Source organism: Ambystoma mexicanum, chromosome 1q (assembly GCF_040938575.1).
Source record: "Ambystoma mexicanum isolate Mex_15411 chromosome 1q, UKY_AmexF1_1, whole genome shotgun sequence".
In the NCBI taxonomy this organism is placed as follows: Eukaryota; Metazoa; Chordata; class Amphibia; order Caudata; family Ambystomatidae; genus Ambystoma; species Ambystoma mexicanum.
In genome coordinates this window covers 38,251,253-38,271,122 of record NC_090922.1, presented here as the reverse complement: position 1 = coordinate 38,271,122, position 19,870 = coordinate 38,251,253, and the positions used below count along the sequence as shown (strand labels likewise).

General features: G+C 45.0%; 1 protein-coding gene across 2 annotated transcripts in view; it reads left to right on the top strand.

The window, feature by feature from the left end:
* Positions 1 to 19,870, top strand: part of PHLPP2 (PH domain and leucine rich repeat protein phosphatase 2) — a 1,504,106-nt gene that overhangs the window by 678,910 nt on the left and 805,326 nt on the right. For both annotated transcript variants that reach the window (XM_069635467.1, XM_069635468.1), the window contains exon 10: positions 4,252 to 4,312. In XM_069635467.1, the coding sequence (XP_069491568.1) occupies positions 4,252 to 4,312 (61 nt within the window). The remainder of the gene's footprint in view (positions 1 to 4,251; positions 4,313 to 19,870) is intronic.

Genomic DNA, 19,870 nt, shown 5'->3' with positions numbered 1-19,870 from the left:
TGGCTGATGTCTAACGCAGTGAACTGCAGCAAGTACCCGAAGCATGTATAGCCAACAGGAGAACTCTGTTGGGAATCAAACCTGAGACTCAACCAACTGATCAAGAAACAATGGTGGAGAGACTTGCCTTAAAGAAACAGGAATTTGAAGACCTGCAGTTGTGTGGGATGTCACAACCAAGGGATCAACAGAAGACTTGAGACCATACAGAGGTTCAGTCCGAGAAATACTGTGAATCATAGAGTGGGGGATTGTCTCCAGCACCCAGGCTCATTCTACTCTCATGCATAGCTCATGCATGTGACGTTGTGTGGTGTGCCAGAGCACCACAGAGGTCAGAGGGAAGTACCTGATGGAGGCACCAGAAAAGCCCACCTGAATCGGACAGATTAGAGAAACGCTAACCGATGGAACAGAGGAGGACATTTCCTAGTGCATTGAGAGTGGTAAAAAGAGAAACTGTGTATGTTGGAACTTTTGGGTAGAGTGCCTTTAGTCAATCAGACTGGCAATGGAAGGAGTTGTTGCTGACTGAAACTGAGAGAGAATTGTCCTAGATGCCAGGGGAAAAAGACAAGTAGCGAATTGATGAGGAGGAGAGAATGTTTTAAAGCATAGTGAAGAAATCCCTGAAAGGAGAATGAGGGCATGCTGGGAACTGACTTCAATATTCCTATAAATATTGATAGTCTGGTTCGAGAAATACTTCATGCTGGGAATTTAAGTTCCCTGATCTCATTTATTGATTCCCTGCATGCAGTGTCTAAATTGAAATTCCTAGACCTTCTTATAAGAGAAAACTCAGAACAAACAAAAAAATGCAGCAAAATCAATGCCTCGTAAAACAAATGCAGGACTCTAAAACTTTTTGTTTCTATTCTGCCTGCATTCACATTATTCAAGATGGATTCCCTTTTTCATATTAATTGAGGCCTATTTCTTATCAGTTTAAAAGACATATTATCATAAAATGATATTGACATAGTGGCATTTCACGTTATCGTTCTGAAAGTAGATGCATTTGCATTTTCCCCTGTCACCAATGACTAAGCTTACTTTTCCGGCCCTCCTGACAATATTAATTTGAATGAACTTCTTGAATCCTCTATCACGTCGAATTGCACTCTTTTGAGAAATTGCCAAAGCATGTAAATGTAGTGCTAGAAGAAAATAGGCAAGTTGGAATTCATATGTTAGATCAATAATTGTTTAGAAAGCTTTTCAGCGTTCCCTTTTTGCAGCCTCAGGTAGAGTTGATACTAAGCGACATTTGGTAAATGTCCCCTGCATTTATTAAATGTGTAAGAACAGATATTTGATTATCTTTCTTTTAGATACATTAATTGCAGGCAAGGCTTGAATGCCACCTCTTGTGTAGATCCATGTGTCCAAAACAGCGTTCCACATCTCATGGTTTGTGTTGTAATCTTTTCCAGTGGACACTGATTCCGGTTATCTACTCATGTGCATTACATTCCTTTTATTCCAATTTGGCAAAAGGTATTACACAGATTGCACATTATTGCAATGTTTTTGGGTGTGTGACTAGGATATTTCAAATTGACATGCATTTCTAAGTGGGCTTTAATCGCCAAACTCCTGCTTCCTTTTGGCAAGTGGACTACTGTGGTTTACCAGCTCATAACTTACAATGAATAATTCATAGGCAATCATGAGCCACACGTGTGCAACAACGTTGTCTTCTGCATAATATTTCCCCCCGAATAAGTGTTTGTAGCCTGATGTTTGTAGTCTCAATGATGCTGATTACCAACACTGAGATAATCACCACTTGGTTCGTCTCAGAGTATGCATTCTCAAGGTGCTCATTGAGTCACGGGAGGAATCCACTATGTTTTCAGTTTGTATTATAGACATTGGGCCTCATTCCGAGTATGGCGTTAAGGGATAGCGGCCACCGGTAACGAGACCGGTGGCGGTAATCCCTTACCGCCATACTCCGAGTTCCCTTTGCGCCCTCGCCCTTAACGCCTGCTTTGAGCAGGTGTTAAAGTCGAGGGCGCAAAGGGGCCTCCAAGCCAATAACGGTGACCGTAATGAACGGTCACCGTTATTTGCATCTTCCCCATTCCCATTGAGCACTATGGGGGCTCATTTGGGAATGGGGAAGAGCCTTGGTGAATGGGGAATTACCACCCCGCCAACCTTGGAATGGGGCGGTAATTCCGCCATCCACCAAGGCGCTGCCGGTCCGGATACGGAGTCAACCAAGGCTTTAATAGCGCCATTGGTTGGCGCCGTACTCGGAATGAGGCCCATTGTATTACAAAAACAGGCTATTGAGGCTCCCAGTTTAGGTGGGATGCTGGCACACCTTTTCCTCAACCTTCGAGGGGGCTCCCACTTCCCAAGTCCAGGTACCCCTACTGTCTGGTCTATGCTTGTGCTAGGGAGGGCCTTAAAGGCTGTGGCATCTCTGACACCTCAGGTAGTTTCTCTGTGACCAAGCTGGGTGATCTGATTGTCCCTGTGCCCTTTTTCCTTGAGATTAGTTTCACAACATTTTCCTTACTCACATGTCTCCTCTCCACCCTCAGCTCTCTGTCTGCCTCCTGTTCTCATTGCTCTATCACTTCTCCTGTCTTCCCCCCGTATCCCTCCGGGCTCCCACCTGGACTCTTACCGTTCTCTACACTCCATCTGCTGGTCTTCTCTCCCTCTCTTCTCCTGTCCCCACCCACCAATTCCCTTCTGATCTATCCGCTTCTCTCCAAGGCTCACTCCTCACCAGTACCATGCCTCTGCTCTCCTGCACCCTTTTGTTTCTCGCGTTCCTCTCCCCACTCACTCCTGCTCTCAACCCACCTCCTACTCTACATTCCAAAATGAATTCCAACGACTCTCTCACTCATACCTAATTGGTACCCGTTTCTGACCCCCATGCCCTTACCTCTCTGTAAGCACTCAAGTCTCCTCCAACCACTCTTCTAGCTGCTACATCCTCTTCTCTGGTCTTTGGGTCCTTCTTTGCCTTCTCTCTGAACTAACCTGTATTTCAATCGCTGTAAACTGACTCTGCTAGCTTTTTATAGCCCTCCTCTTCCTGCCTAGAAGCTTCCCTCCTCTATGGCTACTCAAGTCAACTGATTCCCTGGACCAATCTTTGTCAGAGCTATCCCCTTGTGGGCTGGGACTTCCTCTGGAAATCTTCATAAGGACCTCTACCCCACTTTTAGCCTTCATCTGTGCCATTGGGCCCCTGTGATAGTTGTTTCTCCTTTTCCCTCCTTGATCAAGGAAGTATTTACCTTCAAGGGGTTTCAGGTGAGGGGGGTCCCCTCCCCTATAGCCTGATTGGGGTACATGGGGGAGGGGGGTGTTTGGCCACCTATTTAGCTATTGTGTGGGAATACTATATCATTCCCACTTGGGTAACTAGTCTGTTCCTCCTGTATCAGGCTGGGTCTTTTTAGTTGGGCCTAGGTGCATTATGGTACCTGTAGTCCCATTTTTTCTTTATGCTGTGCTGTTTCCACAATCCAGGCCAGGTTTTGAAGAGTCTGGTGCAGGCTGGTAGCAGTAACTTCTTGAGAATCATCTGAAAGAATAGAACAAGAGATCCGAGCAGAACTGAGACTAATGGGCATTGGGGCAGAAACAGTGGCACAAATGTACACATGCAGCACCATGCATCCTCGGGAGGCAGGGACAGGGAACCCCCCAACACAACCTCTTGGCTGGGTCTAGTTTTCCGTTGCCCTAGTAGGCCACCTACCCCAGCTTGAGAGGGGTTACTATCACCCTCCCGCTTGACAGGGTCAAACCAATGAACCAGTCACAATGCCTTTCATAAGACGAAGGAAGAAATCCATAATTATTTCACCTTCCCCAGTCTATTTAAATTCTGAATGTATTACACAGCACAAACCTTAATTTGAATATGAACTATGTTCCATTTACCTATTATGTTATATTTCAATTAAATATTTGGTTTGCTGGTCATTTCTATTCTGCAACCGGTGGGTTGCACAGGATCCCCATCAACTTAATTCTTAAAAAATAATGTTGATTGATGCTCGTTATAGATTCATGGTGAGGCAGACTGGTACTGGGGCATTGAATATTGTTGTTTTGTTTCCAAAAATGTTTTCTATGGAATTTGAATGTGGCATCATCTTGTCTGCTCATTTGAAAGAATCACATTTGATATGTTATCAAATTATAATATTGAAAAAAACCTGTTGATGGTGACAACTTTTCCTTTTGCAAATTATTTTTATTGTTTTTCAGGATTAACGACTGTAAATGTTTATCCAGTTCCTTGTGCCCTTACTACTCTGGAGCTGTCACGGTAAGTGACTTGACTCTTAAGTGGAAACATGATTAAATGACATGGAACTCTGCAATTTGTGTTGTTGTGCTCCTTTCTATTTCTTTCTCTTTTCCCCATAACAGTGTTTTTTTAAAACAATCTTTTACATTTTTTATACAACAACATACAAGAAAGCCTCAAAAATCCACAGGACAGTGAATATGCATCAATATATATATATATATTACTGCATACCACTAGTTTTCAAACCGCATCAGCATCAGGTTCAGCCTCTGAACCCCCAGGCAAATGTTCTTGCATTGCCATCAGATACTGCTTATTAGGGCACCAGATGCCAATGGGACATGTATTTGCAAGCGTAATAAGCCTGTATTCTGCTTCCATATGAAAACAGTAAGCAATATCTTTCAACTACAAGTCCTTTGTGGTTGTTACCCTTCTACCCCATGTAAGGAAGGCATGGTATCAAACAGTGGAGACAAATACAAGTGATCAGTTCAAGGGTGTTTATTGAACTTCAACGGGCTGCTTGAATGCCTATCTAAACCTAAATCTAAGTATGGGAACAAGCTACGACCATCAAATAACAATGACGCAGTCCTAGTCGTGTCTTTGTCAAAATAAAAGGGCCTATACTAATAAACCTATTGCCAATCCTTACTTCTAAATACAAATGGTACGGGACAAAAGTGTATTCAAGAAGAAAAGTGTTCACAAAATAATATGTCAGGATAGTTGAGCAGTTGGCTTCACTTCCCCACGTTTTCAGCAGGGGGTAAGGCGGCACGTTCGAGCTTCGTACACACTCTTGCTTCTCTACCACGAGGAAACAGTACTTTAGTCTGGTGTTCTGGCCTTACGCTTTCCAATCTGAAGGCTTTTGAAAAGTAACGGTTTCTCAGTGAAAGGTCAAGGGTATCTCCCTCCTTGCTTTCCCTTCTCAGTTTGCCATCTTTCTCCCCTCGTTCTGCTGCCGTCTGGAAAACAATATTCCTCTGTATGCTTTGCCTCGCTCATAGTGTGCTCTCGTGCTCTGCCTTTTATCCATGTAGGGAAGCTTAAGGGAAGTCAGGTGTGAGTCATTAACAATAATTCCCTGACCACAGTATTGGGACATATCAGGTGTAATGCTCGGGTGTGAGTCTGTTTTCTCCCAGAGCGGGCTGTCCGTGTGAAAGTGTTTGTGTAGGGAAAGGGGGTAAAGTCTCTAAGTATCCTACCTGGTAGGATGGGGTAAAGGTGTTAAAAGGGGGAGGGATACCGCATCTCTCCATCTGGTGTCCCACTCCCCGAAGACCCCTCACCCAGGTGATCTTTGTGCATTGGTCTACCCCCAGGGTCTGGATCCAAAGGTGATGGCCGTGCCCTGGCTACCTGAGAGAGAGACCCCCGGGGACTAGCGGGTGAGACACCTTCTGGTTTCTCACACCCATACCAAAGACACCAGTATTTTCGCTAACACTAACATTAATCCAGCGAGTCGCCTTGCATGCCCGGTGACCTCTTTCGTGTACCCTAATAATGCTACCAGAGGGTTAGGATCCATGTGCTCCAAGATAACTACCCCTAGGACTTGAAACACTTCGACCCAGTAGGCCATAATAGGCCATAATAGGTGGGCATTGCCATGCCAGATTCAGAAAGGTGGCGGGGGAGGGAGAGCATCTCGCGAAATCCATCAGGCCTGTCTGGAAAGAATCTACTCAGGACTCCCCTATGTGTGGTAAACTTGATGTAAATATTTAAAATGCAGCCATGTATACTGGCTATTTAGGGCTACTTTTTTGGTTTCTTACAGCAGTAGCGCCAGACCTCCTCCGATATCGGGTTTCCCAACGTTTCTTCCCATTTCAGATGTGCTGTAGCTGACCAACCCACCTTTCTATCAATAACACAGGCATGTTTCTAGACACCAATCACTCCGTGCCCTCAGCCTCTATTGCAAAGTGCAGCAGGGGCAAAGCCTTTGGCGATTTAGGAAAGGTGTGGAACACCGCTTTCAAGTTACGTTGAAGTCTGATGTATAGGAAAATGGGAAGTGGGGCAGTCCTCCCCCCAATTCTTTGAACACCCCTAACATGAAGAACATTCCAAGAGGAAACATCTTTGCCCACCCCAAACTTTGCATGTGATTCACATAAATATTTTCCACAGTGAGGGAGACCTATCTCCCATCCTCTGACCCAGCTTGCGCCATGCTTTGCATGTGCATTGTACTATATTCCCTGACCATGCCGTACAAACGCCCTCAAAAGCGATGGTGCACCAGTGCTCTCTCTGTTTGAATGTGCGGACTATTCGGGGTAGAGTCGTACCAAAAAGACAGATATTGGCCTGGGTGGGTAAGCAATATGTTTAAAAATCGGTGAGTGCCAATCCCTATCGCTCCAGCGGCGCAATTAATTTCCCCTAGCATACCCGCGGCTGCCTACTGGCCCATATAAACACGGATACCACAGTTTTGAGCGTTCAGAAAACGACCCCGGTGCCAGGGAGGGTACATTTAGAAAGATATACAAAAATCTTGGTACCAACGTCATCTTAACCAGGGAAATCTTGCCATAAAGAGAAAGTGGAAGCCTCATCCACCGTCAGCTTTGCTTGCTCCAGTGCTTTGCCATAGTTTTTTTCCAAAGAATTGCAGCAACCTGGACAGTTCTATTCCCAAATATCTCGTGGAAGTTAAAGGAATGGTTCGGTCAAAATTTTATATTGCCCCTACGGGTCGGCCATGTGTTTTTAAGCCTAAGTCGCTCAATTTTACAAAAATTTCCTATGGACCTTACCCGAGTTTTCGTCCATTAAACGCACGCGAAAACAGGCACCAGGGAGCTGCCATTTTGTGATAATCCTATCATTTCCCCCATCGCCCTGGCTGACCTGCTTTTGCGGCACTAAATCATATCCCCCGCCCCTGAGCCTGTCGTCAGCAGACGCGTACCGCCCATTTCACAATGCCAAAGCACGTCTCGTGTCAACATTCGCTGCGCTTCAGCTAATGACGTGTCGCCATGGAAATGGCAGGACGCCTCTTTCCTCAAGAAGTATAAACAGACCGTTTCACAACGTAGCAGCAGCAGATTTTCGATTCCATTCCCCTCTCTGTTTTACTTTGAGTATTCTGTGACTCGTTTCTGTGCTCTGGTCAGCTACCTTCCTTGCTTGTAGTCCGTGTGGATAGAGACCAGTACCACCGCTATCAATTATTTTAGTTTGTGCAACACACAATGGATACAATAATGCCCTACATGTACAAGCCCGAGTATACTGAGGAGGAACTACTGGAAAGGGAAACACACGAAAACGATGGGGCTTCGGACAGCAGTTGGCAGGATGAATCAATGGATGAAGACACTGGACCTAGTCGCATGGACAGTGTTTCCACCTGGTGCACATGCAATCGGTGCAAGCTAATGCCGACCGCGGAGGAGAACTGCTGCTGCTGTGAATGCTTGGGATGCGTGGCCTACATTTCGGAAGGCGAGCCAAGACCGCAATGCATCACCGAGGTGCCAGACTTCAGGGCAGCCTGCCTCACACGGTCCGTGTTGAGGATAATGATGGTGCTTATGCACGAACTTCGCGCAACTGTTTGTCCTCGTAATCCGAGTAACGAGTAAGTATACTCTGCTTGTCATGCCACTCCTATTTCATGGTCTTCTACTATATCCAAAATTACATATACATATCATTGTAACGCATGAAAGTCGTTCAATAGTGTGCAGTGACTAGATAGCATTTATCCGAGCAGAATGCCATTAGTTACAAGAATTGTCATTGACAACAAACGTTTATTAAACTTATCTTGGTCATTTAAAAACAGTTTGTTTCATACCTTTTCACAGGTGGTACAGGCTGATGGCCTATAGTTCCTTTACATTGTGGCTTCACGGGAGGCTTGGACACCGCGTTCGAAGAGTGATACCCCCCTGTGCAGTTCGTGCCATAAGAGAAACGTTCCCGAGTGACAGCGGTCAGTCAGGGAATTTTCTCTCGCTGTGCTGCAACCTGAACTGTACAATGTGTAAAGTCTTGTATTTTTGTGTCATCAAAATAAGCTACAAAATAAAACACCACATATATTTTAACAACGGTTGTTTTGATTTTTTAAATCAATCAAATGTGTCTCCATTCAAGGAAGGACGTCAGACACCTGTGCTCGGAATGGGTGAAGTTCAGGTCGCTGTGAAGCGGGGTGGTCACTGTCTAAGCTAACATAATATATTATCAATAATGCATCCACTAAATAACACTTGTTCAAAGTCTTTCAGTCAGTTATGTCTCTATAAAGGTCCCACATATATCAATACTATCAATGAACATTGGATTATACAGGCCTTAGGTCAAGGGTCTTGACCACTATAATACAGTGTTTGAAGTGTGGGTCTGTGCTCACAAGAATCTCCGATATGTGGCATTTGTTATTGATAGGCAACGATATACTGCAGTAGGTGTCTAATGTTAGTTGGGGATCTGCTAGGTGGCCATCATGGCGTGGTCAGTGGTCTGGCACATGAAGAGAATACCTTGCAGGGACACAGGGTCAGAATGGCAGTAACTTTCCACTGGCGAGGGTGCTTGGGCAAGGACACGTTTGTGGAGATGAACGAGCCATGTGCTTGGTTCAGGCCGGTGCACATGCAGGACCGTGATCTCAGAAAGTGATGTGTTACATTTATTAGCTGTTGCAAATACCTCTGGAGTTTTCCAGTCAGAGTGGGAACGAGGCTGTGGGCCATGTGCTCTGCGCGCTGTACTATCGCAGTGAGGCCTGGTCACCAAAATGGAGTGGAAAGGGGGTACAAAAATGGATGCCCTGTGTCCTGCTCAGTGTTCCCATCTACGCGAATGTCATGCAAAGTTAACATCACATAAGGGCAAGGGACGGGCGCAAACGGCCAGGGTGCCAAACAGCATGTACACTTCAAAAGGTATCCCACGCCCAGGGGCCATCGCTCACATGGCCTCCTCAGACCCCGTGTCTCCAGGCATGCCTCCCCAGAGGCAGGCCACCCCCCTGCAATCCACATAAGTGTGTCTCCATTCAGCAGTCTTCCTGTGCCTTATCTGCACGCCCACCGGCCCATCCATCCCACCCCCCTCTATCAAAGGCGGTTCGCACCCGGGATGAGCGCTGGCATGGGGGGCTGTGACGGGCGCAAACGGCCAAGGTGCCAAACAGCATGTACACTTCAAAAGGTATCCCACCCCCAGGGGCCATCGCTCACATGGCCTCCTCAGACCCCGTGTCTCCAGGCAGGCCTCCCCAGAGGCAGGCCGCCCCCCTGCAATAAACATAATACCACGACATACACACGTCATTCATTCACAAACACACCCCTGTTTCTAATACTTTATAAACCACTTGATAATGTCTCATGAGAACATCTTTGTGCTTTGCAAGTGAACTCCTGAACCTTCTACCTGAGAAGCACTGAGATCTATGCTAATCTGCTCGTCGCCATGCTATCTGTGACCGCTTCGAGCAAACTCGTCAGTGTGCTACCTGTGGCCATCTACCTGTTCTCCTGCAACATACTGCTCGGCCTGCTGAATCCAACTGTTTGTTGGTCAAGGTAAGTATCCTAGTCATATTCGGTCATTTTTACATTTCAATCTATTTGCTATTACAGTACCCAATAGAGCTATGGTCATTGGTCTCATTGCTTTTGACTTGAGTTTCAATTGTTATGCTATCAATAGATCGATTTATTTTCATCTGTGTCAATTGTCATCGAATTGTATCCTTCGGGGGTCCAGTCTATAATGTAAGCATGGTTCCTTTTCGTGCAAGACAGAATATCCAAGGGACGAGTCACATGTTCAGAGTTTAGTCACATAATTTAAAACATTTCTGTAACTTATGCAAATACTAAGCCGCACATGATGAACTGGTATAGTTCCGGCGACCAAAACAAACCTTGCATTGAGCATGGTATGGTTCATTTACTTTGTTATGACATTTTTATTCATCAAGGTTTTATAATAATCTTGATATTTACTTTTCAGAATTTTCAACAATGCCTGCCTGTTCGATTAGCTGTTGCCCTTCGAAGACCCATGTTAAATCTGAAGGCACTACAATTCATGTGTGTCAGTATGCACACAATAATGGAGGAGAGGAATCGACACTCTCCCCCGAACCACAGAAGCCGAATGAATTCGACCCTCCACCCGTGGTTGGCACAGGCGCCTGATTATAGACACAGGACACCACGTGGCAGCCAATGGGGGGAAGAGGAGTTAGGAAGAGGTTGTGGATAGGGTAGGGATGTAGGAACACCGGATAGAGGGTTAGGGAACTCCTAATGTGGATAGGAAAGGGGAAGCACAGGGAAAAATCTCCTTATCTAGTTCTTTTACTAAACCAAACACAGGATATGCGCTATTTATATTGCCTCCAGCCTACCGCCAAATCGTATAAACACACCTTAATACATGTGAACATGTAACAAGATAAACATATAGCAAGCATAGATGAACACCAACAATGGAATTAGATTCCATACATGAAATACATGACACATGGCCCGTTGGGCAAGCTGAAGCAACACTGAACACATATAGCCATAATGTACATGCCCCGACAGGGACACAGATCACTGTTGTGCCTAAACAGCCCCTAACCCTGAATCTCCTGTAACGTATGTTGCTGATTTAGCAACCCTCAACATGGTCCGCACTCTGCCGTGTGCCTTTTAAACACACGAGTATTAAGCATCGAAGTCCTTAACAAGGATTTACTGAAAACACACACTTTGCTGTAACCTCGTAATGTGCCCAGTACTTATCTGAGCTCCGAGCGGCCCCACGCGACCACTCGGAGTTTGAAGAAATTGCTGTAACCAATGTCAGCCAGCCCGCCCGCATTCCTCCTGCTCCCAGTATTTACCAGCGTAATGTACCCATTACTTATCTGAGCTCCGAGCGGCCCCAAGGGACCACTCGGAGTCTGAAGAAAACGCTGTAACAACTGCCAGCCAGTCCGCCAGCTTCGTCTTGCTCCAAAGTCTTACGGGCTGTAAGGAAAGCTTCGCTCACGTCTCGCTCCGACCGCACCCATCCAGGAACACAAAATAAGCCACACCTGCGGTTGCGAGCGTGTTGGCTTTTTGCTGCCCTTCATTACTTGCAGCTGGCAACGCGCGGCAACTCGCGCTGAACTACAGGTCCTCCCCGGAATGCTGGGAAATGTAGTTCTCTTTACCAATGCTTAATAAGCAAACTTAGTTACTCCCCGGCGGCACCAGCCCTTATTCCTGACAATGTGTTCCCGAAAACTGTTGATCGAATAAGAGAATGGGTCAGACATTGCGGATATCCACTGGATGAGCTGGAAAGTAGAGTCCAATAAGTCTTTGAAGACAAGAGGGGTGATCGATACCGCATCTGCAGCCGGCACTTTCCCTCGAACATGTACACCACATCTTGGGCAACAAAGAAGAATAAACGGCGATCGACACGAAAATTGCTCGCAAACGCTATTCCCACTCTAATCCGCCACTGGTGAGTCAAGTGTCAGTTTTTAGCTTTAGGCCTTGCGGTAGTGTGTAGGTAGCCGAATGGATTCATTGATATTTTAGGTGTTGTTTCCAATTTGTAATACTTTCGACATTGATATGAGTGTATAGCTTTTTAAATAATGACATTTATCAATATATTATTTTTAGATTTCATAACCCACAAACGAAATCTATATATGGGCACAGGGAACTGTGCTATATTGCGCATTACTCAAGTATTCTGTCTCCTTACATGGCAATTTTAAATATTGGCATTTCATTATCAAACAATAATGTACCTTTACAACTTCTTGACTATCCCTTGAATCTGAAGCAAGAACATTCTACTTCCGTCACATGCTCGCAGTTATTATCAACCACTTCTAGCGCGTATCAGGTAATCATACTTGGCTATTCCGCTACAGACTTGTTTTATGCATGTCAAGTAATAGTTTGTATGTATCGTGTGATTATTTTACCAATTGTATGGTTAGTGCTTTCCATTTGATATACACCTTAGTTGTCGTCCCCTGGTGTTTGTTTTCAGTTATAATTAGTGTTATCCATACTAATGCAAGTACTGTCTTTCAGGGAGCCGCTGAAGCGTCCACCACATTGACAACAGCCCTAGATGTTCTTCAGCAGCCTGAGGTATGGATACTGACAGCTCAACTGACCGTGATCATCAGGACTGGAATACTCGTCGTTTGATTGTTCTACACCATGTTTCATTTGTGGTTAGCCGTTGATATGTACCGGTACGGTCGACCCCAAGCGTGTGTTGTGTTTTCAATATTGTAAGCCTTACTAATGCAAATACTATGTTTTAGGCAGTTGTTGAATCCTCAACCCACGCACTTGATGCGGAGCCTGACATTCAAGTAATTCCGGTGGAAGCGGGACCATGCGGATACGAATCGGCGCAACAGCTTTCGGAAGTGCGCACCACATTGACAACAGCCCTAGATATTCTTCAGCAGCATGAGGTATGGATACTGACAGCTCCATCGAGCATGATCATATAACGTGATTCCATTTGCTATACTTTCTTCCCTATTAACGCAAGTACTGTGTTTCAGGGAGATGATGGAGCTTCCACTACAATCACAAGATCCCATTTAGATGATGCAGATGTAAAGAAATCGGAGAAATAAGTCGATTAAATCTGATCATTTTTAAATATTCCTTGATTCTTTTAGACAATGCAACATTTGTGGTTATCTCTTTATATGTACCTGTGCCGTCGACCCCAAGTGTGTGTTATGTTTACGATATTGAAAACCATACTAACCCAAGTACTGTGTTTCAGGGAGTTGCTGATGCCTGCTCTTCAATACAATCATTCGTGGCAGTCCATGTAGAGCCAGAGGTATGGATACTGACATCTCCATCGAACTAGGTCATCAGAGCTCAAATACTTGTCGTTTGATTGTTCCACACAATGTTTAAATCGTGTTTGGCTATTGAGATGTACATGTGTGTTCGTCCTCACGTGCGTTTTACGCTAACAATATTTTGATACACAGTAATCAAAATACTATGTTTCAGGGAGTCGATGGAGCCTCATTCCGTGCTGTCTATGCGGATACAGAAAATCTAGTCTTTGCAGCGCAAGAGGAAGGGGAGACATGCGGATACGTATCAGAGCAACAGCGTGCAGATGTTGAAGGTCGAGTCACAAAAGTTGTAAAGAAAAGAAACCAAAATAAGGTTAGTTACAAACAGTTCATAACTTTAGAACACTTTTTGTGCTGGGGACTATTTTGTTTTTTTCCAGTCAATTGTACTATATTTTATCTTGTGTTTAAACTGAACATCCCTTTTCCAATCTGTCCTCTAGTTACCCGTGGGTCTACCAACTATACAAACACAGACAGTGAAGCGAATGAGAGATGTTGCTTGCCAGACCATTTACACTATGGATGAACTATTAATTCAGACGCGGCATGTTGAGACTCGCGATGCTCATGTCCAATGGCCAGAACATGAAATGAATGTGTCCGGAGAATCCAGCAAAGTTTTATTGGACCATTGCTACAGTACGACCGCACCGCCGCAACAACATGATACTGGAAGTATTGAAGATAGATCTGAAGTAGTTGCAGATCAATTCACACAATCTACACCCGCCAAAAAATTGCCACCAAAAAAGCGGTCGACATTGTTGTGTTCTTCCATCAATGCTGAGGTAGCAGATGTTGAAATGACAGAGAATGAACCAGCAGCAGCATTCACTGACGCATCAGAACTTGATAGCAGCGATATTTCTTTCAGATGTGGTGATATGTCCTCAACGTCACAGGCCGAAACAACTTTGACGCAGGATGACAGTCTAATGAAAGAGGGCAAATACATAGTATTCGACAGTTGTTTGATGGATATTATAAGTAGGCTGAAATGTGGGCATTCCGTCAGAGGGAAAGTATGTGGGAAGCCATTGATTCATGTGACTCGTCAAAAACAAGGCAGTAACGTCACAATACATGCCGCCTGTAGACTACATCATACGTTCTCATGGTCTGCACAACCGATGCTGGGGAAACTGCCAGCAGGCAATCTACTGTGTGCAGCTGCATCACTTTTTAGTGGCTCCAGTTTTAGAAAGTTAGAGTCTTTCTTTCAGTTTGTGGGACTCCATTTCATTTAAAAAACGCAGTACTACAAATACCAACATGATTATCTGTTTCCGGCCATTAGTGATGCTTGGAAAATTGAACAATTGTCTCTAGCAAGTACATTCGAAGGCAAATGATTCAGGCTAGCTGGCGATGGACAGTGCGACAGCCCTGGATTTTCTGCCAAGTACTGCACCTACCACTTTCAGGACATGGATAGTAAGAAAATTGTGAATTTGGTGGTCGTGCAGGTAACACAATGTACATCCTCAGTGGCCATGGAGAAACTAGGATTTATAAAATCAGTGGAATATCTACAATCGAGGGGAATGCACACCGACCTCATAGCCACGGACAGACACGTTTCAATTGCCAAGACAATGAGAGAGCAGTTCCCACATATTAAACATCAATTTGAAGTATGGCATCTTGCTAAATCAATCAATAAGAAAATCTCGGCTGCAGGGGAAAAAAAAGGTTTGGAAAGTATTTCAGAGTGGTCCCAGTCTATCGGCAACCATCTTTGGTGGAGCTCCAAAACTTGTGAAGGGTCAGTGGAAATACTACTTGAAAAATGGCGGTCACTGATGCACCACTGTACCAACGTGCACCGCTGGTCAGAAAACCTACATTTCCACCAATGTGAACATGGCCCTTTGTCCCCAGTGGAGGCATGGAAGAAGAAGTGGTTGGTTCCATCTTCACCTACACACAAAGCCATTGAGAAGATTGTTTTCGATAAAACTCTATCAAGGATTGACAGAATTCGGTCACACAGGAGGTTTGGAGGTGTTCCACAATATGTGCCTAAACTACAGGCCAAAGCGCTTGCAGTTCAGCATACAGTGCATGAGACATAGGACTCTACTTGCCGTCTTGGCCCATAACGAGAATCTCGGCCGTGAACAATCTAGGACTAAGGGTAATGTAAGGATGCCTCGCTACACTAAGGCCTTTTCAAAAAGAAGTAAGCAATGGGTGATCAAACCAGTCTATGAGGAAATGGAGTTCGACTTTGTCAAAAGCCTTATTGTTGCTGTATTAGAGAAGCACAGATATGGAATTTTTAATGTTTCTGTGCAGAGCACTGATCCATTGCCACCCAACATTGCCACTGTGCCATGTCCTCCCAAAGGAGAGCTGGTTGTGAAGTACAAATCCCGGTTTAAATAATTGTAATACGATTGTCTTTTTGTAAATACATTTTATTGTACAGTGTGCATACAAAGTACGCTAACCCTAACCCCTACCTTCACCATCCTGGGTGCCGAACTACCTGGGTGTCATCTTTGAATTCTCGCTCTATTCACCTCATATTGCTGACCTTGTCTATATGTGTATGTATATATCTTTGTTGATGTAACTAATTTTCGCAATCTCTTATAAATGCTGGGCACTGTTAACCGAGGGGAGCCTTGCGTATTGCAAATAATAAAACAAACAAACAATAAATCTCACTTTCAACTCAACTCAACTCCTCGGGTAAAAATTAAAAGTCTCAATAGTTATGGTTCTTTGGGGCTTCAAAGCTCGCAGACAACAAGGACAAAATTGGGGCCTTAGAACGCGCCTAGCGAGCCGTTGCAAATGGGAGAGAAGTCAGTTCGCATTTGCACATTGAGGCGCACTACATAGATGGATTTGAAACTTCAAGTTCTCACAGATGGCTTTACTACGGGATGTTGCAAAGAAAGAATGTATGCTAATTTGTAGTGAAGGTCAGCGGCTTTGATTTTCAGCTCGCGCCCTGAAGAGGCCCACAACTTGCACTGGCAGTATAAGGTTCTATTGTTTTGTGACCTTGAGATACGGGGACCATGCAGAAAGAACTTCATTTGAAGGGGTGCTTGGGGGGTGCAATAACGTTTGAGACGATAAGGCAGAAAATTCTTAAACTAGACCGAGTTTCATGTTAGTTCAGTATACGAAAAATCGTTGTCAAGAGCACAGTGGGATTTACGGACTGCATTACGCAGAGACACAATGGAAATTGCAAATATAATGTAAGTAACTCTTTAGATGCTTTTATACCGGAATGAAGAAATTAATGAATGGATGCATGAATAAATGAATGAAGAGCTTTGAAAAGTTTTGTGGGATCTACCTTGTAGCGGGCACATGGGCATGCAGGTCCACATTCCACAGGCATGTAGACAAAAAGTCGTTTCTCATTGTGTACCAACCTCGATTTATTTTGTTAGTTTTCGCATTGATTTTAGAGCCGAACATACTCCATTGCACTATCCTTGAAAGCAAATAGTTTCAGCTCGGCTGTAATAAATAAAATGAATAATATTAATAAAGATCGGCTGGCGAGACTAATTATAAATTTTATGTTTTCAAAAAATCCTTCCATTTTGCCCCTGCCACCAGTTTCAGACCCCGGCAGACGGTTTCTTCATCCGCCAGCTGCAGCTTAATGTAAACAACTGCACCATTCTGATGATCTAATGGGACGATCGCCAAGGGCCCATATGCCCTTACGCGGTACTAGCAGCTAGAAGCAACATATCAACCTTTACGCTGGCCTAGTGCCTACTTGATGGAACAGCCTTGCGGTTCAATGTGCAACAAAAGTGCCTCTATGAAAGAAAACCAACACCCTGTGTACCATAAATGAACAGCGCGTGACTCACGATAAAATTTTAAGGATTTGCAGATAGAGATAAAAGAAAATGAATGCCATTCGGAGTTCATATGGCAATTGCAGAATATTCTATAAACATTTAATGTCAAATAAATGTACTTTACCAAATTTACTGTCTTGCTGTTTGATTTTAAAGTACAGTTTCATATTCCGAATTGTGGCGCGCTGTGTTGTGAGCTGATCTGTGTTGGTTTCCGGGTTCTGTGTGAAGTCGCGTAGAAGACGACTGGGCGCGTTTGCCTACGCAGCACAGTAATGTCACGGAGAGAGGCGGGGAATATGAATGTTTTTATAATGTCAGGCTCAGGGGCGGGGGATATCATTTAGTGCCGCAAAAGCAAGTCAGCCAGGGCGATGGGGGAAATGATAGGATTATCACAAAATGGCAGCTCCCTGGTGCCTGTTTTCGTGTGCGTTTAATCGATGCAAACTCGGGTAAGATCCATAGGAAATTTTTCTAAAATCGCGCGACCTAGGCTTAAAAACACATGGCCGACCCGTAGGGGCAAAAAAAAATTTGGACTGAACCATTCCTTTAAATGCCATTGAAACCCTAATCCATCTGGGTGTTTTGCTGCTGTGTCAGTAATCTGAAACAATACCGACTTCCTAGGATTAATCTTTAGGTCAATCGCCCTCCCAAACATCTGTACATTGAACATAACGGGTTGGAGATTCTGTATCTAATCTCTTGTATACAGATCCATATCATCATATAAGGATATAAGGATATAACCCATTTGTGCAAATATAATTGTATTCCTTTTTAAATATGCTTTCACCTTATCAGCTCAGCCAGAGGCTCAATTGCCAATGCAAAAAGCAGTGGGGATAATGGGCACTCGTGCCTCTGCCTAACCCAATCGGGACGTACATTTGTCCATTGTCTTAGCCGCCAGTGAGGTATACAGCAGAGACACCATGTGATTAAACCCTTCCCTCCACCCCATCCTCGGAAGCACAGTAAACAGGAACGGCCACACAACAGAAGCAAAGGCCTTTACTGCATCAAGTAGAGCTGCCACCACTGGGACAGAATGATCAACAGCAGACATCAGGCCAAAAATGTGCCTAAATCCGTATGATGTAGACCTTCCTGGTACAAACACTGCTTCATCTGCCCTAACACATCTCATCGTAAATGGAAGTAGCCTAGTGGCTAGGATTTTTGCCAAAATGTTATTGCCCACATATTTGGACAGTAGGATCCACACTCTGTGGGGTTCTTCCCATTCTTCAGCAGTACTGTCACTACTGCCTCCCCCATAGAGCCTTCCCCTGATTTTTAGTGCATCACAACATATGTGGCATTAAAACTACAGAGTATGCCTTGTAAGAATATTCTGTAAGGCGATATGGGCCTGGGGCTTTATTTTATTTTATTGGATATTTGTAAGGTGCCTATACTACAAATGGTGTTTCAAAGCGCCACAAGACAAAAAAGCGGGGTGGAGGTGGGGGAAACCAGGGAGAAAGCTATAATAAGGATCCTACTAGGCCTTGTGACATTCAGAAGTGCTGAACAAGAAGTGCAAGAGATGTGGGGGAGGCGGGGAAGTACCGGTCTGCGCAAAAACAAGTTCTAAGGTAGGAAGGGAAAAGGGGGAAGAGGCGAGGGGCAAGTGCTAAGGGGAGGCCAGCGGGCAAGTGCCAGGGAATGCAGGTAAGTGCAGGGAAGGGGGGGACTGGGCGGGTGGGGGCCTGGAGCCCTGTAGTACTGAGGGAACCAGACAACCAGTCAATGAGACAGAAGAAGGTGTTAGCCGGGGAGGGGGAGAGTGAAGGAGGAGGAGAAAAGGAGGGTCTTGAGGAGATTCCGGAACTTAAGGTGATCTGGCTCAAGCCTGAGAGGGGCAGGGACACCATTCCTGATGGAGGCTCCTGCGGAGGAGAGACATCTACACCTCCCCTCTTTGCTTAGAGAAGCATCTGATTCGCAGAGAGTTGGAGCTAGCAGACCAAAGAGCTCCAGCAGGGAGGTATTTGGGGAGGTATTTGGGCTTGAAGAGGATCTTGTAACCCTCAGGCAGGAGTGTGTCAAAAGCAGTGACCGAGCTCGTAGTGAAACTCGTCTTGGTGAAGGCGAGAATGTCGAGGTCAAAGTCTTCGAGAAGGAGACAGATATCAGAAGCGCGTTTGACAGAGCGAGAGTTGAGGGTAGCAAGGTGGACCTGGTTACTACCTTTGATGGTCTTCCGATGATGGGTACAGGGACATGGTATACCCATCAGAGGTGGAGACGGGGTGTGGCCGCCGGACGAGTGGCGGAAGAAGGGAGAAAGTTGATGAGAGATGTAAGACGCCTATCAAGAAGGAGAAGGTTGGGTTGAGAACACTGGGCCATGACAGTGTCAATATGATAGACGTTAATGATGCACCTAGATGATGAAAAGCTAGCTAAGAGTACTTCCCATCTGGTGCCTTCATTAAAGGGAGACAAGAAGAGCGGGCAGAGACCATATGTGGAGTTCATAGGTACGGGGAGGGAGCGACAAAGAGGATGTCGGTGACAGTCTTCCTGGAAGAAGCTTTGACGTAGGAGTCGGTGATGGGCAGGCATGGATTGTAGACCAGGAGATCATTTTTGAAGTTTTCCTTCCAGGCTTCGAGCGGAAGGTAGTATAGTTGATAGAGTAGCAGTTTGAGTAAATAGGTGAGATGGAGAAGCACCATGGTTGGAGGGAGAGAGCAAAAGATGGAAACAAAGAGGGAGAGAACTGCACAAAAGCATGACGAACTCACCAGGTGGCCTAGCAACAGACAGATGCCGATAGACGGGAGCAGACCGTGTCCTTTCTGTACTCTTCAGGCC